Source organism: Aulonocara stuartgranti (genome assembly GCF_965226115.1).
Source record: "Aulonocara stuartgranti genome assembly, chromosome: 8".
Lineage (NCBI taxonomy): Eukaryota > Metazoa > Chordata > Actinopteri > Cichliformes > Cichlidae > Aulonocara > Aulonocara stuartgranti.
Window position 1 is genome coordinate 20235768 of NC_138959.1, and position 25062 is coordinate 20260829.

The 25062-nt window shown below is 45.8% G+C and overlaps 1 protein-coding gene across 7 annotated transcripts in view; it reads left to right on the top strand.

Annotated features, from left to right (window-relative positions):
• The window catches only part of bahcc1b (BAH domain and coiled-coil containing 1b), a 65895-nt gene that overhangs the window by 38396 nt on the left and 2437 nt on the right, over positions 1-25062 (top strand). For all 7 annotated transcript variants that reach the window (XM_082543452.1, XM_082543449.1, XM_082543451.1 and 4 more), the window contains 23 exons: positions 366-476; positions 711-2708; positions 3392-3503; positions 4070-4263; positions 4389-4529; positions 5487-5659; positions 6262-6646; positions 7544-8464; positions 11359-11540; positions 12819-12955; positions 13239-13343; positions 15301-15379; positions 15533-15707; positions 15795-15962; positions 17206-17370; positions 17920-18164; positions 19817-19979; positions 20178-20295; positions 20747-20822; positions 20913-21021; positions 21111-21227; positions 21725-21853; positions 22385-23826. In XM_082543452.1, coding sequence (XP_082399578.1) covers positions 366-476; positions 711-2708; positions 3392-3503; positions 4070-4263; positions 4389-4529; positions 5487-5659; positions 6262-6646; positions 7544-8464; positions 11359-11540; positions 12819-12955; positions 13239-13343; positions 15301-15379; positions 15533-15707; positions 15795-15962; positions 17206-17370; positions 17920-18164; positions 19817-19979; positions 20178-20295; positions 20747-20822; positions 20913-21021; positions 21111-21227; positions 21725-21853; positions 22385-23826 — 7445 coding nt within the window. The remainder of the gene's footprint in view (positions 1-365; positions 477-710; positions 2709-3391; positions 3504-4069; positions 4264-4388; positions 4530-5486; positions 5660-6261; positions 6647-7543; positions 8465-11358; positions 11541-12818; positions 12956-13238; positions 13344-15300; positions 15380-15532; positions 15708-15794; positions 15963-17205; positions 17371-17919; positions 18165-19816; positions 19980-20177; positions 20296-20746; positions 20823-20912; positions 21022-21110; positions 21228-21724; positions 21854-22384; positions 23827-25062) is intronic.

The following is a 25062-nucleotide window of genomic DNA, read 5'->3' on the forward strand; positions in this document are numbered from 1 at the left end:
TGTGCGAGTGTGTGTTTTAAAGAGGGGGTGGGCTGTTCAAATGCTTCATAATGTTTGTCTTGGGTTTGGGAGAAAGAGCAAATTCCACCCAGTAAAATGCTGCAAACACTTGGCAGTAGCTGTCGGCTGTGGTTTTTGTCACCACTTTGTCCACTGTAAATAATGTCAACTCATCTGGCATGTTTGTGCGAAAGTGCATTTATGGTGAAAGTAGCACTAACTGGACATGTTTTTTTTTCCTGCATTTTCCAAAATGGCCCCGTTCCATGATAGATTGTAGAGATAAACTGTTTGTTTAGAGGGCTGCTGAATGTCAACGCTGCAAAGAAACATCAATTCTTTCGTGCTCTGCCTCCCACTGACAGGGTACCCCAGCTATTCAGGAAGTCTAGCGTCTCCTTTTCTCCCCATGAGTCCCCTGGATCACCATAGCAACAGCCTCTATGGACAGCACCGCTTCTATGAAACTCAAAAAGGTAGGTGTGTGTGTGTGTGTGTGTGTGTGTGTGTGTTCATAAAAAAATAGCTTTTTATATACAGGGCATCCCTAAAATGCTTAATCAGCATCACCACAGGAATAAGAACACCTAGACACTCAGAGTCCAGTTATTCAACATGGCAGTTTCTTGTCTCTTTTATGCAGAAATCATTGTAGGAACACATTTTCAACCCTAAAGATCTATTTTATCCTCTATATCTTGTGCTTTTAGATCACTTCTACCTGAGAGGCCTTCCTCCTCAGCCACCTCTTCTCTCCACCAGTCACAGCCTTCCTCCATTGTCCAGGACCGCTTCGGGACACCCACTTGGCTCTTGCAGCCGGGAGACAGACAGCGGGGGAGTTGGTGGCAAGAGCACCAAGGATATTGGCGAGAAAAGCATTTCGTCTGTGTCAAAGGAAAAGGAGCGATCGAGCAGCAAGGAGAGGCACCAGGAGAGCAAAGACAAACTTAGTCATCACCATCTTCATCAAATGAGCCCTGCTACCACTCCGTCTGGCCACCACCAACAAGCTTTCCCCCACCCCGCCCTTCTTCCTCACCTCAACCTCCAGGGAAGGGAGGAAGACCACAGACATGCTGCAGAGCGGTATAAAGAGTACAGAGACAGTGACTCGGGCAGTCAGGGAGTGAAACATATGAGTGCCTGCAAATTGTCCATTGGCTCGGGGGCAGAGGCTGGCTCTCGAGGAAAGGCGGGAGCACTAAGTAGCTGCGGTGGTGGTGCGGGTAGACCTCTATCTGGAGGCAGCAGAAGGTGCTCAAAAGATGGACCTATAAATGGAGAGATGAGGATCAGCGAATCCTCGACTTCCTCATCTGAATGTATGAGACGGGGGACAGCTGCAGCGACAGCAATCTTGGCATCTCCAACTCCCCACTCAGTGGCTTCCTACTCTATGCCTCCCCCTCCTCCGCCGCCACCACCTCCTCATGCCTTGCATATGGGATCCACGGTTGCGGGAGGGTGGTTACACCATGCCCATCATCATCCTCATCCTGAGTTTTACTGCTCTCCCGCTCCTCTCACACTTACGCCCCCCAAAGATCCAGTATCCACACCTGGCAGGGAGGCAAAGGTCATTGGCCCGACTTATGTGCCCTCAGTGGGGCCATTGGGGGACCTGGGCACTCCAGACTGTCGTGGAGCAGGAGGAGGTGGGAGAAAGGCAGATGATAAAAGTGGAGAAGGATCTCATGAAAGTTTCTCTCATCACCTTAGTCAACTTAGTAGCTGCCAGAAGAAGGAAAAATCGCAGCAATACCAGCAGCAGCTGGGATACGGCAAGGCTGACAAACCTCCTGACTGGAGTATGCAGACGCAACACTTCCACAAACAAGGCTCCAACGTCAATTCTCAGTCAGAACTGAGGTCTTGCAGCCTTGAAACTTCTTCGTCCTTCAGAGATGTTGAGGTTGTGGACGACGTTTACCGACCCTCGCTTCCGGCAGATGCCCAGGAGAAAAAGTCAGGTGAACAGGGCTTATCAAAAAATTGCCCCGATGCTAGCACTTCTCCCTTGGGGGACTGTTCCCACTCAGTTTCTGATGGGAAGATTGGACCGGGAGCAACACCTTCAAGGGAGGGACAAAAGGTTGCAAGGATAAGGCACCAACAGCACAGTAGCCACGGAGCGTGTGCAGAAGACAGGGGGAAAGACGGAACTCAGACAGCACTTTCATGGGGGGCACGAGGGGACCACCAAGAGGACCAGAGAAAAGGTTCGGTTGGTAAAGGTGAAGTAAAAGGGCTGAGCAACAAAGCTCCACACAATGATCCCAACCAGCTACATTCGCAACTGCCTCCACCTCTGTCCTCCTCATCTGCCGACAGTGAAGGCAGTGCCATGAAGAACCTAATGAACTACAGCTCCCAGCAGCCTTTGCTTCTGCCACAGAGGAGCCCCTTTGGAGGTCTAGGCTGCCTCGAGCAGGGTGGAGACAGATCAGAGAAGGGAGACAGAGGAGGAGCTAAAAGCAGCACCTCCCAGCAGGACCCTCCCAAACAGTCACTCCCTCCTCGCCGAAGCTCCGCTAACGAGGGGCAGAAAAGTGACAGAGGTGGAAAGGAGGCAGGGGAAGCAGGAGAGGGGGAAGTTCGACAGCCTCCAGTGGGTATTGCAGTCGCAGTAGCCAGGCCCCCCCATCGTTCCCCAGACAGCACCCCTGGCCACAGCAGGCAAGGCAGGGTACTGCACAGCATGAAAGGTCAGACATCATTTGTGCTCTGTGCACTGAAAATTTCAACATGAGGCTACATTAATGGAGAATATCAACAATTAAACACACAAGAACAGCTGATGGTGTTCTTGATTCACTTTGACATCTGATATATTTAGAATGACTCCAAAACCCTTCCACACTACTTATCATTTAGCACGTTCAAGAAGAAATTTATTACAAAATAATTTCAGGCAGCAGTCCCCAATCCCCGGGCCACGGACCGGTACCAGTCCATGAGTTGTTTGGTACTGGGACGTGAGAGTTGAGGCTCAGGTGTGAAATTGATGGTTTTCAGGATTTTTTTCAGTTTTTAGCGTTAACTCAGTTTCCCTAGGTCTTTTCCCGTGTGTTATGAATAAATCTTCTTCTTTTTTGGTACCGGTAATGGTTTTATTTTGTTGTATTTATCCACGACACCTTAAAGGCCGGACATAAACCAGTCCGTGGTGCAAATAAGGCTGGGGACCGCTGCTTTAAGATATATTTTGACATAGAATATATGGGATACATTAAAAGTTAGCAAAATCCATGTAATCTATGTAGACCATGTACTGTCTTTTGCTGTGCATTTATTTCCTATACCTGGTTGGAAATTGTTTACATCATTTGATTGTACATAAAAGTGCCGATAAGTTATATGTTTCTGGTGCTGTATTTGTGTAATTCAGGGGTGTCACGCCCTGTGTATCCTCTTGGTCGGGAGGCTGAGGAGAGGAAGAGGATCAATGAGGATCAGATCGGTCTTCATCACCTGGACAGAGACAGAGAAATGATCATCAGGTACTCTTAAACACATATTAACACACACACACGCATGCACACACAAACACATACGCACACGTTCACACACTAGCATCTGTTCATTTTTGCTCTTATCTGATAAGCTGTAGTTCTTTTATTCTCGGCTTCTCTCTTCCAGTCTGAAGCTGCGCATCTCTTCTCTCTCATCCCCTCACTCCATTTACTCTTCTCACCCTTTGATGTGGTATTTCTGTACACCCTCACTCTCTCGCTCTCTCTCACTTCTCTTCTCTCTCTTTCTACCTAAGATGAGATGTGGTGCATTAATGTTACGGGGACTAATATGGATGTCTCTGAAGTATCGGGCTCTTATTATGTAGTCATATCAAGGGAAGAAAACATATAATGAGAACTCATAGACCAGGCACAAGGTGATGTCTGTTCCTCTTGCCGTCACATTTCCTTTTTCTCGATGATTATAATGGCGGTAGTGGTAATGAAGATGACAAAGATGAAGATAATGATCATAATGACAGTGATGATGGTGACAATAAGAGGGATAATCAAGATAATGACAAAGTTCATACCGCCTACTGCCACGACAGGGAAAACAAGGATTGCATGGAGTTCGCCAGGATCCACCCTTCCAGCAGCTGCCACGGGGATCTGACCTCTCACCTCTTGGTCCCCGGAGGAGCGAGCCAGTTGGGGGCTGATCCCGCTGCACATGCTCACCCAGCTCACCGCCACTGGATGCAGAGAACAGGAAGTCCATCCCTCTGGATGGGGCATTCATACAGTGAGTAGAGATCTAACTTTATACCTTCAGCTTGTTCTGTTCTTTTGATGCCCTCCAATAGACGGCATAAAGTTATTTCTTTATTTTTTGTTGCAATTCCAAGTTGCTATATTTTTACATTATAGGTCTGAGTCACGTGGGAATGACTCCAGGGTTTCCTCCAGGTCTTCCCAGCACTCTGCAGCCTGTCTTGGGGTCACTTACCCAAGACCCTAACTCCCCACTAATGGTTCTTCCAACAGAACCAGGGCCTCATCACCACCTTGGTATGCTAAGCATCCTCATACACACATACTCCTCCCCCCCCTTTTCATTTGTATCATCAAAGCCTCTGCCATTTCTCTCCCAGAGTTTTAGTATCATTGGCTAATCATAATATAATGCTCAACTAAGTCCTTCTGTCAGTGGGACCATGTTTTATAGCTTCGTTAATGGGAGCAGCTATTCTGCTGCCCCCCCTCTGCGTGTGCCCGGCATTATGCAAACCATTTTAACTGGCGTTTCATCTCTCTTGTGGTGGAGCACTGATGTGTTTGGACTGGACTTTGTGCTTTCTGTGTGTGTGCTTTCTGTGTGTGTGTTTAAAGTTGTGTTCACGTCTGAAACAATACGATATGTGAAGGGTTTTATTGGGCACCTCAGCCATTGCTGGAGAGACAAAAGTGTTTGTCTTTGTGTGTGTGTGGTGAGTGTGTGTGTCAGCGCTGCTTTGCAAACAGGCTGTGAAATTTAATTATCTCCCGCCTCCCTTGCCTCGCTCCGTGAGAGTTCCTGTGGAGAGGGGAAGTGCATCCACTGAACCCTTCCCCTGGGAAACATTAGCCCACTCAGGCTAATCTCACAGAACAAAGGTTCCCAGCGACAAGGCAGCCAAGGAGGGATGTGTGTGTGTGTGTGTGTGTGTGTGTATGTATACTCATATGTGTGTTCACATTCATATGTGCTAAGGGAGAGGATGTGATGAAACTATGTGTTTCCCTGTAAAGAAAACCTGCATAGAAAGCGTTAAAAGTGGTGATTACAGGTTGTTAAGCATGCATTCACTATTCAGTGATCGTGTCTGAGGCCAAACCACAGCTCATTCGGGCTACAAATGGTCTATTTTCAGTCTTGCAACAACATCCATCAATGTCTTTCTTCATACTTTTTACATTGTTTTTTTTTTCTCTTTAAATCAAAAGAAAACACTCAGCCGTTTCTCTCATTTACAATATCTACTCTAGATGTTCTGGAGCCCTCGGGTCTGTGGCCTCCTGTTTATGGAGGCAGAGGCCCCCCTCCTCACCTGCAGCATCACCCAGTTTACTCCCGCCCCTCCTTTCTACGGCAACAGGAGCTGTACGCCCTGCAGCAGCAGCGAGCCATGGAGCATATCCAACGCCAATCTTTAGGACAAGTAAGACCAGTATAAACCAGAAACCTATGACAATGAGTTATTATTGTGAAACTGTGGACAAATGAGAATTGGGAAATACGCTGAAGTTGCGCAATGGCACTTCTTCCTCGTTTCAGCTGTTATGACTACAATACGCGACCACTACTGAATTGTTTGAAGATCTCTCAGTGCAGATATCCTGACTTCTTAACACTGAAAGAAAAACATATGCAAAAATCACACTCAGCAATATTTATTTAAGCCAATGACTTCCTCTTTTGTTGGAGAATGGTTTTACTGATAAAGACACATTGATGTGTTGCTTTTACGCTTTCACATTTGCCAGATCATTTGGCAATCAAGCGATGTGGTCATTTCTACAGTTCTTCTCCCCCCCCCTGCTTTTCTGTCATGTTTTTTTTTTTTTTTTTCAGAATTAATGTTTGTGTTTAGATGCAATTTGGCTTGTCTTATACAACTGCATTTCCTGCTGTCATACAGTCGTAACTGGCCATGAAGATCAAAGTGTTAAATTAGCATCGTGTAACACATTTAAAATGTATTCATCCAATCATTGTAAGGATTACTTCTCAATCGCTTGTTCTCCGTTTCTTCTCTCATAGAGAAAACATGATGATAGCACCATCACCCTGGAAGATTCAACTCATCAATCTCCACCATCCAGGACTCCCTCTTCTTCTTCTTCATCCATGTCCACTGCCTCCTCCCATGCAGCCAAACCCTTCTCTCACACCCCACCTCCACCCAAGACATCCACACCATCTCCGGGAATGTGCCCCACAAGCCGTCAGTCACCCTGCTACCACTCCCCATCCACGCTTCCGCACCCGCCAAATCCTCTGACTCCTGCACCGAGCCCTGCTGCAGCAGCTCCCCGGTCCCCAGCCCTCAGCCCTGCTCCTTCACACCTCTCTAAAGGACTGGAGAGGGGCAGTGACAGAGGAGAGGGACAGCCACCTCAGGACTACCCACAATCCCTCGAGCCAGGTTTGTGTGTGCAGAAGCTCCCGTAGGCTCGTTAATGAATCCACTGTCTGAACTGAAAAATCTGTGCCAGCAGGCTGGACCATCAGATAGCATAAAGATGGCGAAACAGGACACAGAGACAGACAGAGCATAAGAGAAAAAGAAAGAGGGAGAGTGATGGAGGCCGCTGCTGCTGAAATGCAGCACTGGGCTTTGAAGTGTGGTATTCTTTTGATTTTGCAGAAATTGTTTGAAGCATGGCTGGTCCCTTACTCAGTGTGTCCTTGAGTGTATGTGTGCACTTTTTTTTTCTGTGCGAGCCAAAGAGGGACAGCGGGCAGGCAAGCCATTAAGGTCAGAAAAAAGCATATGGGCACTCTGTCCATGTATGTATGTGTGTGACCTGCCAGTGTGCATATGTGTGTCAGTGAAGGTCAGTGAAATCTTCAGATAGAGCCTCCTTATCCTTCAGGGGTCCTTGAGAAGAACACGCGGAAGGATACGCATTCATCTGGCTGCGTTGTCAGGGGGGCGGAGGGATATCATCAATAATAAGAGAGCAGGGGTGACAGGGCTGGCGCTGCAATCACAGGAAAACGGCAGGGTGTCATCAATATCCCACCTAGATCTATATACTTACACTTCTACACCCACACACACACATGCTGTATAATACACACCACTGTGGGCACATTGTGTTTTCAGCACCTTGCTGTTAATGTATTATGCCAACTGTAATCACTGGCTTCATCCTATCTACCTGAACGGAATTGCAATGAATTTAAAGAACAAGAAACTACAAATAGTTCTATTTGTTGCAGATAAATACATTTTGTTTTCCCCTATTTCAGGCTGATTTACAGGCTTTAATGACAAAGAAACTATTTGACCAGTGCGCTCTCTCCCTTTCTCCCCCAGACTTGCCACCTGTTTATACTTACCCTCCAATCACCATGGGTTACAAGGCCGGGCCCTCGCCTCCAGAGGCTCGACTGGCTGAGCAACCTATGTTGGAGGATGAGCCGGCAGAGCCTGACACTAAGTCCCTCCCACACCAGTGCCACATCAAGCCTCTCACTGTTGAAGTTGAAGAGCTGGGGAAGGAAGACAATGAGAGGGTCTGTGAAGTGGTGGAATCCCAGTGTGCACTTACAGAGGAGGCGAAGCAGGAAACAAAAGGCTGCTCGGTCTCTCAGCCTCAAAGTGAGATTTCTGGATTGCCGCCATGCCCTTTCCCAGCTCCAGTCCCAGATCCAGCCTGCCCAGCCACAGCCACAGGCAAAACCCTAAAAGTAGAGCTCTCCCTGGGTTGCCCGGGCCAGCAGGCTGGCCTGGAGGAGCCCCAGCTACCCAAAGAGCAGGAGAATGATAGGGAGGATGGAAAAGAGGACATCGAGGGGGATGAGGGGGAGAAAATTCATCCCAAACCAACAGAATGTACAGTCTCTGTGCCTGAAGAGCCTGGAAAAGTCCAGGCAGAGGAGGATGGGCACAAAGAAGGAGAGAATGTAGAGGTAGTGGAGGATGAGGAGGATGATGAGGGGGATGGGAGAAGACCAAGTGAGGGCTTGGTGAAATTAACGTGTAGCTCTCCCGCTCCTACCACATCCGCCGACCCGATCGTCCCTCCAACGGCAAGTACAGCAGCTCAGCTCCAAGGGGCCTACATGTGGAGCCTGGAGCTCCTAATCGCTGCAGCTCTGTGTGCCACCAGAGATGCCTTGTACCCACCTGTACCTGTTGACCAGGCCCCATGCCCTTCACCCAACCACGGCATGGAGATGCTGGGGGAACTGGCTGAGCTTGAGATCCAGCAGAGGAGCAGGGCGAGCAAAGCAGGTGAGAAGAAATTCATTTGAGAACGCATCGTCTGTCTGTGTGGTCTAATCTGCTTACACATCTACAGACATTGGTCCAATTCGAAACCTATGAAATGAAACCAAAATAGTTCTAAACAGCCCCAATAATTAGGTCTGCCTTTCTTACATTATCTTCTTATAGTAAAAAAAAGACCTAAAAAAAGACTACAATGCCCTTGAAATTGAGATCAAGGAAAAAGAAAAGAAAAAAACTGTCACCATGCTTTTCTTCTTGCTATACAATCACACACACTTACAGTGAACACATGAGAGAGCTTTGGGAGATGTGTGCAATCCAGATGTGTCTCATGTCACACACACCAACACACATGCACAGACACAAAAAATTTCCCACTAACTATCCTGCTTCCTTCCTCAGCTCTGTTTCTCCGCTCCTGCCTATAGACCAAATTTTTTCCCTCTGGGAAGGATGCTTATGTGTATATGCCAGTGTGTGTGCATGCACGTGAAAGTATGTGTGCATTTTGAGGGGACCCAGAGATGGACAAGCTAAGCTTTAGAAACAAGCCAGGACGCACGCACACACACACACACACACACACACACACACACACACACACACATACTCTGCCCAGTGTGTCCCCCAGGCTCTGGCGTCTTGCTTTGCTAATTAGACCCTTTCCTTTAAAACACTTCTCCTGTAAGCGCTCCTATTTTCCTCTCGTCCCTCTGAGAGAAAGTGTTTTTATTTATGCCAGCATCTGTGTGTGTGTGCGATTTGTACGTGGCGTGCACGCGGCTGTGTGTGTGTGTGTGTGTAAGCTGTTAAGTAATCCCAGATGAATCCCTGCTCTCCTCCATCAGAGTCTACGTGTCTCTCCACCAGGCTGCTTGCTCCCTGCCTGCGCCTCCTCCCGCCTCTCCTCCCTCTTTGTTACCCCCCCCAACACACGTCTCCTTTTTCTTTTTTCTTTCTTTCTTTTTCTTTTTTTTTTATTAAACCAATGTAATCTTGTGTGTAAATCCTGCCTCTGCAAGCCTTGTTGACGGAATTAATAAGTGTAAAAATCATAAGTCGCTCAGCTGCTGTCTGTGCATGTGTGTGTGTCAGAGATACAGCGCGACTGTGCATTTGTTTACATGTGCATGCACGTGGTTAGCATGTGTAATAGGTGTGAAATCAATAAGCCCTGTTGTGGCGTGGAAAACGTTCTTCAAGTTGCAACACATTTATTTAACCCCCCCCCCTCCCGCTCTGACCTCATCGCCGAGAATGTTATTAATACCGCTGATGGCGTTTTTGTCATTGTGAATGCGTTGGGGGAGATGAAACCGATCCCAGACAGATGCGTTTATGGCGTTCCTTGATGCAGAAGGATATCTCAGCTGTTCACTGGAGATCACAATTACAGATTAAGGAATCAAGAGATGTGCCCCCACCCCTTCTCTTCTTCATGAATTATCGCCATTACTTCTATTTACACGTAGACAGAGGAGGTATTTGTGTAATTTATTCCTTCGCATTTCCTTTATTTTGAAATTTCACACCAATAAATTCCTTAATGGTCTCTAATGATGACTAGGTCCACAGCAGCTGTAATGGTTTTTAATTTTCCTCTACTGTTTTTGTTTTTCCCCTTGAAATCCCCTGTGCCGCCTCTTATTACACCCTTCACCCCCGTTAGAGACACGGTATGGTATTATTACTGTGCAACGATGAGTGTGTGTGTGCGTGCATATGTGTGTCTGTGCGCTGTAGGCGGAAGGTATCTATCGATTGTGGCCATCCTCCAGGATACTAAACTAGGTGTGGTGATGTCAGTAGTGATGTCATCCTGTCAGGGTAATCGGAGCATGCCATTGGCTCAGAGGTCTGACAGATGAGATGGCATTGACCTCTGCGAGCCGGGACAGGACAAAGCCGCATCTCTCAGCTCCTTCCCGCTTGCTCTGTCGCTCTCCGAGGAGTTACCTGTCAATCTCACATCCGTTTGTTCACGCACGCTCTCGTTTCTCTCTTCACAGACAAAGACTGCCCTCCTTTCTTTTGTCGCTATTTGCCGTGTTTTTCTGTCTCCATCTTCCACTCCCTCACACACATACACACACTCACACAGGTCTTAATGATGTCAGGTGTCAGTGAATGGGCCTTGCGGCTCCAGTACACAGTGGGAGTGAATGAGGAAGACCTCTCCTCACCTGCCTCTCTTCTCCTTTCCTCGTCTCCTTCTTTTCTCTCCTCGTCTTCTTCTCTAAGGGGAAATTGGATTCTGTCCATGTCCATAATGAGGAGATGTAGGAGAATAAATAGATAGCTCAATAAACACTTTGCCTCTTATTGCTTCTCCTCCCCTTTACTCCCCATCCCTCCCTCCCTTTTTCTCACCGCATCCCACAGTCCTTCTTCTCCTCCTTCTCTTACCATCTCTCCAATTCTCCCTCACATAGCCTCACGCAGTTTGCCCATGTCTGCATAGCTCAGCGAAAATGCTGTAGGGTGCCTGTGTGTATTCTAAATGAGTGTTTTTTTATTTGCGCGTGTGTGTGTGTGTGTGTGTGTGTGTGTGTGTGTGTGTGTGTGTGTGTGTGTGAATGTGTGTGGACCGTCTCATGAATATTCCGTTTCATCTGCCGCTGCCGTGACAATGACAGAGTTAATGACAGTGACAGATGTAGAGATCGTTCCCTACAACCCCCCCCTCCCATGCGTGTGTGTCTGTGTGTACGATTAGGCATGAACACCAGTATACATCAAATAAACTACACAGCTAATATCATAAATATCACCACTTTTCAAGACGCTGTTTCATCGCCCGAGAAATAAATCCTTTCAGCACACGGCGTGTTTTATAACCAGGTGTCAGCCGCTGCGTGATGTACCAATCTAAATCGAAACAATCCGTCTCCGCGCAGGTGAGGAGGACATGCCGACCTTTGACCTCCACAGTCTGGCGACTCTGGTGGCCGCCCGTGCCCTGGAAGTCGGAGGGGGACGGGTAGATGTGGATGCGGATGGTGCCGTGGACCAGCAGTGTCCAATCAGGAAGAGGGTGAACCTGCGCAGGAAGTGCAGCTGGACGCCTCGGCACGAGCCGGTGAGGCAGGGGTGTATTTTGTGTTTGTGCATGAGGACGTAAATCAGTGAGGATTCAAAATGTGGCTCAATGGAGTGCTGAACAGTTTGAACAGAAATGAATTGTTTTATACTTGTTGTAAATAAAACCAAAACAATTTAAAAAAAAAAAATCTAATTTCTGAACTGAACAGCTAAGAAATCATAAAGGAAAAAGCCTGTTGGTTATTATCAGGGATACAAATGAGAAATAGACTAATTTCTAAGAGTTTAAATAATAAGATTAAAGCAAACATGCCAGTAAATTCAACATAAAACATGTAAAATGAACATTTTTACTACATCATGACTTAATGTGTTTTATTTGGCTCTTTTTTCCCCCAGTTTTCCACCATGTAGGTACCCAGTATTTCTTAAATTATTTACAGCATAATTTATTTACACTCTCCTAAAAGAAATTCCCCTTTATTCTCTTATTTCCCCATATCTACTTTTAAGCACTGGTGGGAATCGATGAGTGTTTTGCATGCACTGATCCATACAATAAAATGACACATAAATTCCATAAATTCAGTGGAAAATCACACTATAAAATGAATGCATTGTGTAGTGTAGCAAACGAACACTAAAACACGGGTGCAATAAATATAATCTATCATAAGAAACAAAAAGCAGTGTGGATTAAAACCAATACACTGTGTGTTCACTGAATAACTGAGCAAAACGTGTTAGTGATCAAATAAAATGGATGGATAAAATTTAGAAAAAAACTCTTTTAGTTTGATCTGTGTTGAAATTCAAAATAAAACATTTTCATATTTTTTTGTAATGTTCAAGTAAAGATGACACAAGTGCTTCCTGTGTGGTGGAGCTTTACATTTCTTATTAAATTCAAAAAACTTCGAAACAAGATCCGGCTTCACCAATGCTATCAGGCGTTTGATTTTAAGACTTCAATAAGCGCACATTTATCCTACAGATTATTAGATAACTACTTGGCGAAACCTTTTTAACGTTTACAGATTGATTTTACTTATGTTAATATTTGTTATCTGCGACAGAAAGTGCCTAGGGAACTACATCAGCCTATTAGAAATCTGCCAGTAAGAGCAGAAGTTGTTGATTTGCTAAAATTAACTGCTTCACACAAACGTGTGAGCGTTTGGTTACAGGAAAGTCCTCAGCAAGCTGGCCAAACACAAGCTGGCTACATATCCAATGACTGCTGTGCTGAAGTTGGTGTTCAGCATTTAAATTCCTCTGCTCTGTGTGTGTGTGTCCGTGTTTGTGTGTGTGTCAGGTGTGCCCAGTGAAGGGCTCCATGGAGACCATGGGAGGGGAGGAGCTGGCCATGCGTGTCCAGCTGGCTGAGCTACAGCGCCGCTACAAAGAAAAACAGAGAGAACTGGCCAAACTACAGAGGAAACACGACCACCAGTGAGCAGAGACAACACACACACACACACACACACACACACACACACACACACACACACACACACACACACACACACACACACTTATTTTGTCTAGTCTGAATTCTGCATTCCAATATTCACTCTTCTGCTTTCATGCTGCATCTGCGTGCTCATATTTAATGCAGTTTGACCTGTAGCCGATACAAGCTTCTTCCTGATTTCTCCCGCTGTCCGGATTGCATCTTTAATCTCCCTCTCCGTACCACTCCACCTCCTCTTCCTCCTCTTTCCTCTTTCTGCAGGAAAGAGGAGACATCTCGAAGCCCTGCTCGCCGGGGGCCCGGCCGCCCCCGTAAGCGCAAGTCCACCCCCGGCCCAGCTGCTGCAGAGAGCTCCAAAAGACTCAGGTCAGTCCTCTGATATTGCGTTGGTATAATCAGTGTGATTGGCAAGCCCAGCTCATTCATCCTGATTTCTGTTTGTGTTTTTAGTGAAAGGCATGGTTGATTTTCAAGAAGTTCTTCTTCAGCTGAATTGATTCAAATGCTCTCTAGCTGATGATTTGCTTGATTGGGCACTGGAAGGAGCTGCTCACACACACACACACACACACACACACACACACACACACACACACACACACACATACACAGTGGGGGTTATGTGATGGGAGCTGTAAGCTGGGTGTGATTTTTAATGAGAGAAGGTAATGGAGATGAGGGCTTCATTAATCACCATTAATCACTTTTAATCATATTTATCACTTGTATTGATTATGTCCTGATTCCATGCGAACCTCCAGCATATATTAATACAGCTGGACAAAGTTCTGATGTACAGTTATTACAGTGATAAATGACTCCATGCAACCCCCACCAGCTGCAACACGCAACCACACATTATTTAACACCTCACACATGCAAACCTCCACACTGACTCACATTCACGGACACACGCACGTGTGCTAGTGCGTGCAAGCAGCCGGGATTCAGCAGTGATAAATGTGTTTTCTCATGATGCCCCACCTCTGTTAGCATGTGCACCCCTCGCCTTGATAAAATGATTAGAGAAACTCGAGGTTTGTCACGGTTACCATGATTAGAAAGCGCTAATGAAAATGACAATGAAAGCCTTTAGTCATACATGCCAGTGCACTACACACACACACACGCAGAGAACTTGTTTAATTAGTAGAGCTGGGTGCTCCGTGCCTGAGCAGCATTTCTGTTGTTATTAACAAGCAATGTATCATTTGTTTATGCTTTCATCTTCTAATGAGAGTTGGGGTGTGGGTGAAATAAAACTGAAAGAAAGCGAGATGAAGAGGAATGGTAGCTCTTCTAAAGTGTGCTGACTTGTTCTCTTGATATCTGGAATATGAAGCATATATGGTGAAAGGTGTGCGGATAGCCAGCTTGGATTTTATAGGTGAACCTAGCTTATCGTCTCACCTCTTGTCAGTTGCTCTTGAAGTGATTGGGCTACATAAAAAATTGTTAAAAGCACTTAAAGATGGTTTAAAGAACCTAGCAACCACCTTGCTGTTTTGTGCCGTGTACTCCCGAACACTAATTTGACTGAATCTCGGGTTAAACGTCAGTCATTCAGGGGAATGAAACAGACAAAGGTGATCTGGATAGTTAGAATCTTCCTCTCCTCTGCTCTGCTCTCCTGGGAGCAGAGATGCTGAGAGCCAAACCTTCCCTCTCTGGGAATATAGGATTCACCTGCCTCAGACACCAGCTGCTAACTGTTGTGTGCCTATGTGTGTGTATATGAATGTTAATGTGTGTGTGTGTGGGGACTGCCTGTGGTGGTGCGAGAGAGCATGCGGGCAATGAAGGAAGGACAGAAAGAGGGAGAGAGAGGGAGGAAGGGAGGAGTAGTGTTCAATAGAGGTTAGTGTTTATCGATTGAGCCCTGAAGCTCCGGTCAACGGACAGACTCCCCCGAGACTGCTTCATTTCTCTCTCTCTGTCTCTTTCCCTCCCCCCTCAACCATTCTCCTCCACCCACTGTCTCTCTCTATCTCTCCCTCTTCTTGGTTCTCTTCACGACAGATAATTTCTTACCCTTTTTTAGTCTCGCGATCCGAATATTCCCGTGTTTGCCGTCAGACCGCGCCGAGGCTGTCTCTTACCTCATCAAAGTTACGAGACAGACAAGATGAGTGGGAAGAGAGCGAGACAATGACTGAGCTTCAACACAGATAGAAGGGACGCTAAGAAGAAAAAAGCAAAAAAAAAAAAGGGAAATGCAGAGATGCAGAGAATAAAGACGTGTGATTAAGCTGATTCTTTGTTTTCACATAGGATAAATTCTCATTCAGCTGCGTCCCTGCTGTGTTTTTATGTTTTTTTTCAGGGCTGGACTGAATGTACTGGAGGAAAAAGCCAGGAATTCAATGTCCAATCACAACTTCAAAAGCCTCAGCACTGCACAGGTCAGCCGCTCGCTGCTTCTCACGGTTCATCCGCACACACAAACACACACGCTGAGAACTATTTCCTCCTGCTCCTGTTTTTTTTTTTCTTTTTCTAGATATTTCAATTAGCAGAAAGGAATGAGTCAATAATTAGTTGTTCCCTGACTGCAGATGAAAGCTCGTTGTAAGCACAGAGGTCGACCCAGCGCCCTGAGCTCCAGGCTGGCCAGGCGGGTGACCCAGCTGAAGCAGAAGGCTGCAGCCCAGCGTGGTTCACAGTCAGCAGATATGCTGCACAGCAGCGAGAAAGACGCATCCAAGAGTCACTGCAGACAAGGCGGAAAAGGTGGGGGAGAGAGAGGGTGCATAAAAACACTTGTTCACTAGGCAGCACCTCGAAACTCAGCTCACCCCTTTTCTGCTTATCTCTTAGACCTGCAGCAATCCCACAGCGCCGCTCAAACCGGGAAGAGGAAGAGAGGTCGAAAGCCCAAAGTTCCCTTGGACATCAACCCTAACAGACCTCACCACAAGGACAGCCGAGTTACTGAGAAGCATGAAATAGATGATGAGAAGAGTGACAGCGAGAGCTCAGAGCATGGTGAGGTTTTTTTCTTGATATACAGTCTGGTTGTGTCGCCTTGCCAATTAACCAAAAAAGGATCACGCAGCTGATGCTTTGGCCGTAAAATTTTACAGCCTTTTTTGGTCAATGGAATGCACACATTTTGCTGATAAGAGCTTTATGACAAAACTACAGTTTCAGAAGTTTGGAAAAGCTCACTGACAGTTTCACATGCGAGTCAAGCGGCGCTTATTTGGTGTGTGGGTCAAAGGACACCAACCAGATCTTGTGAGATTTTGCTGTGAGATTCTGTGTGTGTGTGTGTGTGTGTGTGTGTGTGTGTGTGTGCATGTGGAGCATCTGAGAGTGAGATGTCTGCCGTCATCAGGGGTGTCCTCTCACTTCCCAGCTCGTCTGTCACACTGTTAAAACAGTTAACGACTTGCCACGGGCATGCGACACGGCCCTCCGCCCTCATCGGCATATGGTAATGTGAGCCTGCCCTGGCCTCCCCGTTCAGAATGTCACACCCAGCTCCTCCCATCTCTCCTTAACCTCTCCAACCTTGTGAAAATGGCCACACTGAAGTGCCTCGACTTGAGGATACACAATGACACCCGTCCTGACTTTTAACGGCTCGCCAGAGAGATGGGTGCGCCATGAAACCAACATAACATGGAGGAAAACACTAGAATTTCACTGACCCCGTGGCCTTATTGGCATGAAGAATTTGTGGTTCAGTTAAGTGTGTGTGTGTCTGTGTGTGTGTCTATCTGTGTGTGTGTCTATCTGTGCGTGTGTGTGTGTTTGCCAGTGTTTGTATGTGTGTCAGGGAAAGCGTTGAAGAGAATGCCATGTAAGTGACAAGTGTGTCAGATGTGTCAACACCCGACGCGACCCCTGCAGCCAGCGAGACACAGCTGCCATTAACAATCTGTGTATGTGTGTGTGTTGTGTGTGTGTGTGTCAACATTTGCTCCCTGTCACAGCAGTTAAGTAACAAGCAGGGCATTATTGTTTAGCCATTAAAGAAGGTTTGCTCATTGAGAGTTAATTTGTGACGAAATGCCCGACTTTTATAGACCCTCATAGAAATTTGACTTGCTTGGCATTTGAACATGCGCGCATTTAGCAGCAGGCCCAAAATGTTAAGGAATCTCGAAAGCTCGCTGTCGATGCATCTCATCGAGTGAGTCCTTGGCTGTTAACAGAGTTTACATATAAATGACTTGAAGCGCTCTGACTCTCATACTGATGTCGTGATTTCACAATTTCACAGAGGAAGATGCCAGCTATGACAGCGAAGACGGAGCCGGTGACATCAAGATTAGCTCATCCTCTAAAGAAGCTCCTGCAAACCCTGCTGGGGGCATATCTTTTTCATCACAGTCCTCCAAGCTGCAAACAAACCAGAAAGCCAGGAGTAGGAGACCAGGACCTCTTGGTGAGATGTTTATACATATCTTTAGATTTCCAGGAGACAGATTTCCTTTCTTCCGTTTTTCTGGTTGTGTTTATTTTCTGAATGGACACTTTTCCATAAGAAAAATTCCATGAATAGAGACTGGGTACACCAGGCATTTACATATCATGTTATCTGTTTGAACTGCACACTGTTGCGTTAATGAAAAGGCATGCACAAGGATTATAACATATTGTGTCAGTAACAGGAAAAACTGACAGAAACTTTCCTCTCCTAAGTCAACAGGTTTGAATGGCAACGTTCACTTGAGTAGTTTTTGGCTGTTAACGGTCATGCAAATTGTGATGTTGCTCCCATATTCAGAGGAAAACATTATTTTCTCTTCAGATGTCCGGCGAAGCTGAAGAGTTGCAATCTATTTTGCATGTCGTCTCCTCCTCTTTTCCCTTCACACGCATGTTTCTAAAATGTATCTTTTTTCACAAAGAACCATAACCCGATCATATCAACTTGATATCAGTTTTAACACGCTATCTTTAATTTACATGATGCTTTCGTCTCCATCCTCAGGCATGGGGATCTTACCCACCACGGACCAAAGGAGAGCACCCCTCAGGCCAGGCCTCGCCAACACAGAGAGGAGTCGTGCAGATCACCTGCCGACCAACAGAGCATCTCCCCTCAGCTGGGGCGTATTGCCAGTGGGCTGCAGTTTTGGCGACAGCCATGAAAACCACAGAGCTCTGACTGAGGCGAAGAGGATCAGCAAGAAAGATGAGAGGAAGACCTCTGCAGGACAGAGCTTTCGTGGAAAGGTGGGACATTGGATAGCGACGTGTAAACTGACATTCAAACCTCGGATCCCCCCACTCAACTGCCACACCTGTGCATCTCTGTGGCAATGATCAGAGGAAAGAGAGGGCACTGATAAAAAGCATCACTTCTGAAATTTTTTTTTACAACTTACTTTGCATGACCGCTTCTGATAACGTTTGTTATTTGCTCCCTTGCACAGAATAGGAACTGTACTTTGAAAGAAATCATGCAATATTTGTAATTAATATGATGCTCTGAGGACAGTGCAAATAAATGCTCTCCCAAAGTTTATTTATTTAAGGGAGAGAGAGTTTATGTGCTCTACAACTATTTGTCTCCCCTGATCACTACACAAAGTAGTAGGATTCGAGAACGGAAAGGTGAGATACAATAGCCACATTTAGAAGCTTGGTGGAAAGGTTTTATAGTGAGCATTGAGCTGTTACAGAGTCCTAAACAAGGCAGAAATAAAACATGATTTTTGAGTAACAAAGCAGAAGGGGAACTGGTTACCGTGAGTAAAAGAGGGCAGGTGACTCAGAGGGTTACTCCCTTTGGCTACTGCATGCAAAGTAAAGCTGAGAAAGAGAGAAGAAGAATTAGGAAAAGCCCTCGCCGCAAGTTCACTCCTTGCTTGTTTAGGTGTGAGCCACACCCTGCCAGGAAGTCTTGAAAATCCCGTAGATTAACACTGACAGCGCCTACCAATAACTCCTGCTCCCATACGGGCAGATGCTTAACATCAGCTATAAATCAGTCACTGTGGCAAATGCATCGTTTGCTGTCGTTATAGGTGCATGTTTGCAGGCGCGCCGGCTGTGCTAACAGACCGCTGGCCTCATTTTATCTGTGCGAGCAGCGGTTGGCGAGACACTCGCATTTCGCTTTAATGTGAGATGCCCTCAGGTTGCTTTAGTCTTTGAGTCATTGCAAGGGAATGTCCAAAAACACATAACTCCAAACCAAACAGAGGAATATAAAGATAATCATTGGCCTTAATGCTTCACACACCCATGCGTGCTGGCACACAAACACACACATATCACCGGCGTTAAAAGGAAATAGTCACCCATGCCCTCTGGTGACGAAACTTCTATTAATAAAATATATGATCTCTTGATGTGGAAAACCTAACACACACGTCAAATATTATGAACGCTCTTCTTCGGAAAGCCTAAATACAAGCAGAAACCTGTTGGGCGAGCTTACTTACTTCGTCAGTCATCTGTCATCTTTGGATAAACTAGCTGAAACCGGTCTGGAGATGGGTAGTATCTGGTGTGCGTTTATGTTCGTACGCGATGGTGAGAACGTCCACCTCAGGTCAAGAGTCCTCCATCAATAAGGTGGATGTGCAATATGTGCCGCCTGTGCACAAACAATGGCAAGTGTAAAAACTAAAAATTTAAATAAAAATAAACCAAGAAAAACAAAACAAAACAAACAACATCCTTGAGGCTTTAATGATGTATCACATTACAAAAGACATTGACGCCTGGGGTTACTTTCCAATGATGCATTAACCACATCAGTTACATCAGACTGAAACGACTCTTTTAGTTGTCTGCAGGTCCTGTGTACTGATAATTAGTTTGTGTACTACCACATCCTGCTTTCTGACCACTGATGTAATGTCCGGTTTCTCTTTTAGGAAAAGGGTTATGCCGTGAGCAGACTTCTGCAAAGCTTCGCAGCTGATGATGGCTTTCGCTTGGATGAAGAGAGTAGCTTCTCTGAGGGAGAGGAGGATGAAGAAGAGGAGGCCAAAAAGCTGCTGGTTCATCTTCCTCCCAACATGCCTTCCAGAATACCTGGTAAGTATAAACGCTGACATATAACTTAGTATTACACAGAATCACAGGCTTGCTTTACCACACACAAATGCTCCGTGTCTGCTCCTGCGTCCATCTCCTCACGTTACACCGAAACTGACGAGCTCACTCAGTGCATGCTCAAATTTTATATATTTCAGCTTTTTTCTTCTTCAATCCATCTTTCTACTCCCTCCATAGCTCTGCCAAACTGTGTGTTAAGTAAAGAGATGTTGGTAGATGGACTGAAGATCCTCATCTCCAAGGAGGACGAGCTGCTGTATGCCGCCTGTGTCCAAACTTTGGACCTGCCTGATATGTAAGACCCCATTTTCCTGTTAGTAGTGCATAAGGCATTTCCACTTTCTGTTTTTTTGTTTTTATCACAAATGTGCTTGTCAATGCAACAATGTGACATATCAATCCCTCAAATACAGGTATCTTTATTTGAGGGATTGATAAATTGTTTATTAATCATGAGATCTGGAGTGTTTTTCGAGAGGCGAAAACTTTATCACCAAGAAGGCATTTAGCAGCAAGAGTGTTGTGTGATTTTCAAAACACTCGAAAACCGAGCATATTTAAATGCCTGGCAGCTGTGAGAATCCTGACAAACAAGTTGCTGAGATAATTGCAAAGCCTTAGGACAAAACCCCTTTTCTTGGTTCCCAGAAGACTGCTTTGAAATGTAACAATAAAAACTGCTAAAAATTGGAACTCATAAATTAAAATTACGGTTTTTTTTCAATGTTTTAATTTTTTTTTTTTAGATTTAGTGTTGTAATTGAAGGGGAACGAGGTAATCGCCCCAGGATATACTCGCTGGAGCAACTGCTACAGGAAGCAGTAAGTGAGACCCCTTAGCCTGTATAACGTTTGCAGGTTTGTGATGACCTTCATCTGAAAAGTTTTGCAATTTTTTTCTCTCTTTACCAGGTGCTGGATGTGAGGCCACAGACCGAGGCCATCCTGACTGCAGGGACGCGAGTGTGTGCCTACTGGAGTGAGCGCTCCCGTTGCCTCTACCCTGGCTACGTCCACCGAGGTGAGTTACACATGCCAATCGCCTCACTCTGCACGCAATAACAAATCTTTCCAGCAGCCCATGTTCTCCCTACTGTGTTGGGCAATTAGGAGGTCCAGGTGAGGAGGAGAAGGACGGCAGTGTGATGGTGGAGTTTGATGATGGTGACAGAGGAAGGATCTCCCTTGTGAACATCAGGCTTCTGCCCCCCGGATACCAAATTCGCTGTGAGTATGGCTTTGACTATAGGAGTTATTGAAAAAAGAAGCAGTGCACAAGTGTATTACATATATATATATATGTAGCGGTTCCGAATGACAGCAATATCAGGAAGAAGGAACACGAGAAGCTGGAGAAATACCAAGGGCTCAGAGAAGAGCTCGAGAGGATGTGGAGGGTGAAGGTAACGGTGGTCCCCATGGTAATCGGAGCACTAGGTGCGGTGACTCCCAAGCTAGGCGAGTGGCTCCAGCAGATCCCGGGAACAACATCGGAGATCTCTGTCCAGAAGAGCGCAGTCCTGGGAACAGCTAAGATACTGCGCAGGACCCTCAAGCTCCCAGGCCTCTGGTAGAGGACCCGAGCTTGAAGGATAAACCGCCTGCAGGGGCGTGCTGGGTGTTTTTATATATATATATATATATATATATATATATATATATATATATATATGTATATGTATATATGTATATGTATAAATCACTTATCAACCCTTTTCTGTCAGGTGCTGAACCCTCTCCAGCGCTTCTGATCTCTCCTGGACGACGAGGTCGACGAAGCTCCACCCAGGAGAAGAAAGACACAGAAAAACCACCCAATGAGTCAGAAGGAAGGCCTCAGGAAAAAAGACCAGGTAGGAGAAAAGGAACGAAGGCTTAGTTGAATCTGTAGGGACTGAATATCTCTTAGGCTTTAACATATATACTGCCTGAGAAGTGCAGATCCACATGCATACATGCGAAGCAAAGCCTCTTACTGTTCCAACTATCAGCTAATAATCAGGAGCTCAGAGTGCAGGTTCAATACCCAAAGACTCATAAATTTACATTCCTAGTTAGCCACCTGTCATTTTGCCTAAGTGTAGACTATCTACATAAATCATGATTTCATCAAATGTCGTCGGTGTCCTTTGTGAAGTTAAGCAACAAACAAGTAACTGATCTCAAAGTAAGAGTGACAATAAAACTGGGAGGAGAGACAGGTTTACCAGGTTTGTTGTAGTTTGAGTAATGGATATGTTGAAACTTAGGCAGGTGAAGATGAAGGAGATAAAGATATTAAGTTTCACTAAAGCCCTTACTTCCACAATTAATCATAGTTTGTTCGTTAGACCTGACATTTTCTACTGATATTAACTTCCCTCTGGTGCTGGCTCCTTTTACAGTTGGTAGACCGAAGAAAATACATTCGGTGCCTAAGACTACCAGCACACCGACATCAGTGACTGACACCATAACAAAAGGCAGCTCTTCCATGCTGAACTGGTGCGTTCCCAGGAAGAGACCGCCAGTGGATTTCTTCCTTTTCAATGGGACGTCCCGTAAGACCCAGAAAAAGATCAGAGAGCGAGACTTGGGGTTATTTCATCGGCCTTCCTCCCACTCTTTGGCTCCACCAACCCCTATCAAAGGCATCTTTGGCTCTCCTTTTGAAGTTGACTCATTCAGTAGTATTGCTAATGGGTACTCTACCTTTGGAAGTGGTGGAAACTCTGGATCTGGGAGACCAGTTAACGCAGTAGCCTCCATGGGGCTCCGGGACTCCTCGTCTTCTTCTTGCTCCTCGTCTGTCACCATGGGTATGACAGCTGGGAGCCGGAAGCCAGCGAGTGAACGTGACAGGAAACACTTTCTTGTGAAGTTAGACCACGAAGGAGTGACCTCTCCTAAAACAAAGAATGGCAAAGCCTTGCTTCGACTAGGGGGGGCTGCAGTGAGAATAGGGAAGAGCCACGCCTCCACAGGGGCACCGCTGCGATACATCCAACCCTCCCTGCTGGTGAAAGATGGCAAGAAGGGAGGAGGGGAAAGAGACAGTGGCGGGGCCCGCTCTAAGGCTCCTGTAAAAGGCGTTCCACATCTGAGAAAGGATCTTCTATCGGCTGGTCTCGGAGTTCAAGGCGGAGATTACAGTTTGGACTACCCGAGTGACTGTCCAAGCTCTTACTCGGAGCTGGATGAGGATGATGAGGATGACGGTCAAGACCCTGACACACGAAGAAGAACTGTCTCGTCCCATCGGGGTGGTCGTTTTCTGTCTCGTCACGCCATCTGTTTCTCATCATCTTCCTCCTCCTCTTCCTCTTCCGGCTCCATCTCCTCTTCATCCCTCTGTTCCTCCGACAATGACTCCTCCTACTCCTCTGATGAAGAGTCCTCCTCCGTGCTGCTGCGCCGTGCACTGCTCCAACAGGACAAACAAAAGCACAGACAGAGCATGAACTCTGATCTCCTGAGCCCTGATCTTGCCACCTCCAACTCCTCTCCATCTTCTTCATCTCCAGCTCATGGCTATGTGACAAAAGCCAACATGGCCATGAGCTCAAAGATGAGAGCCGACAGAGTAGAAGACAGAAAGGACTACGTATCAAAAGGAAGTATGATGAGTAACAGCAGCAGCACAGCTAAGAACCAGTTAAAGAGGAAGGATGGTCCCAATACCCACCATCACAGTCAAAGCAGTGCTGGCCGCCAGCAGCTGAAACCTGCCTCTAAGGACCCGGCAACAGCTAAGAAGCAGAGGATGTCTTCACCCGAGCCCCTGCCCAACATGGCTCCTCTACTGCCTGGACGCCAGCTCTGGAAATGGTCCGGCAACCCCACACAGGTAAGAAGATTTGTGTAGTATTTGACTACTTTTTATCAGTGTTTAACAAGGCTTAAGAGATGGCTATTTGTGAGTAATCAGTGTTTATTGATTAGTCTATTGTGTTCCCAGACTGTTTTTTGGCACTGTTTCAGCTTTTTTGTCATTGTGAGAATTTCCGAGCAGCTTTGATTTCTAATTACGTTCTCATAACTAAGTCATTTGTTTCATAATGCAAATATATTATTTTGCTTTTATTGCTTTTACAAAATCAGCTGATCTAAACCTGCTGGCTCAGTCCATATGTGTCTGTGAGTCCTGCTGGAAAATCGTATACGGTGCTATTTAACCTGCATAAGGCTCATACATTTGTTCTGCAAGTAGCTTGGCAACCGACCTCTAGCCGAGATCCTATATTTCACGATGTTCTTGGTGTTTCTGACTTCAGCTTTGTCTGTTGTCACTGATGCTTGCTCAGTTCTGCTGCTTTTCCAGCATTTTGACCTTCCATATAAGCAAATGAAAGGCCAGAGTCACACCACCAAAATAAACCTCATCAGTCAACCATATATTGACTAAAGGGGTCTTGCCAGACTTGTCGAGTATCAGTATCCTACTTAAGTCCTCCGATCTAAGTAGGTTACTGATTGTTGCTCCAGTTTCTGCCGTGTCATACCTTGATTACACACGGTAAATGCGATGATCAAATATGGTCTATCTCAGATTGCGTATTCTGCTTCAGACTTTGTACACATTAGCAATCTATCTTAGTTGGTGTGCTTAATCTGTGAAATTGTTATCCAGTTTATTAAGTTGCAGTCCCGAGATAACAGAACAAAACCTTTTGAACAACCGCTGCCATTCTCTTCTTTCATCCTATCACGCTGTTTGCTTAGTAAACACCACTACATCTGTCGTCTGAGACGTGCAGCTCGAAAAGAAACTGACCCTTCGGTCAGTAAATCAAAAGGTGCAGCACAAATATAGGTACATTACTCAACTTGTGCATAAGATTCAGTATTATTGCTTTATCAGAGAGGATTACTGGTGTTATTGTAAATGTTAGGTGCTGGAAATCATCCACTAAAAGTATGTTAGATGAATACATTATGGTGGCCCTGAGAAAAACACACACTAGTAAATAGAAAATGTAAAAAAAAACAAAAAACAAAACAAAACACAAAAGCTTACAAAAACCTTAAAAATGTGGAGTTGACCGAGCATAGAATTAATTCAAGTTCAGCTCAATGGTTTGAA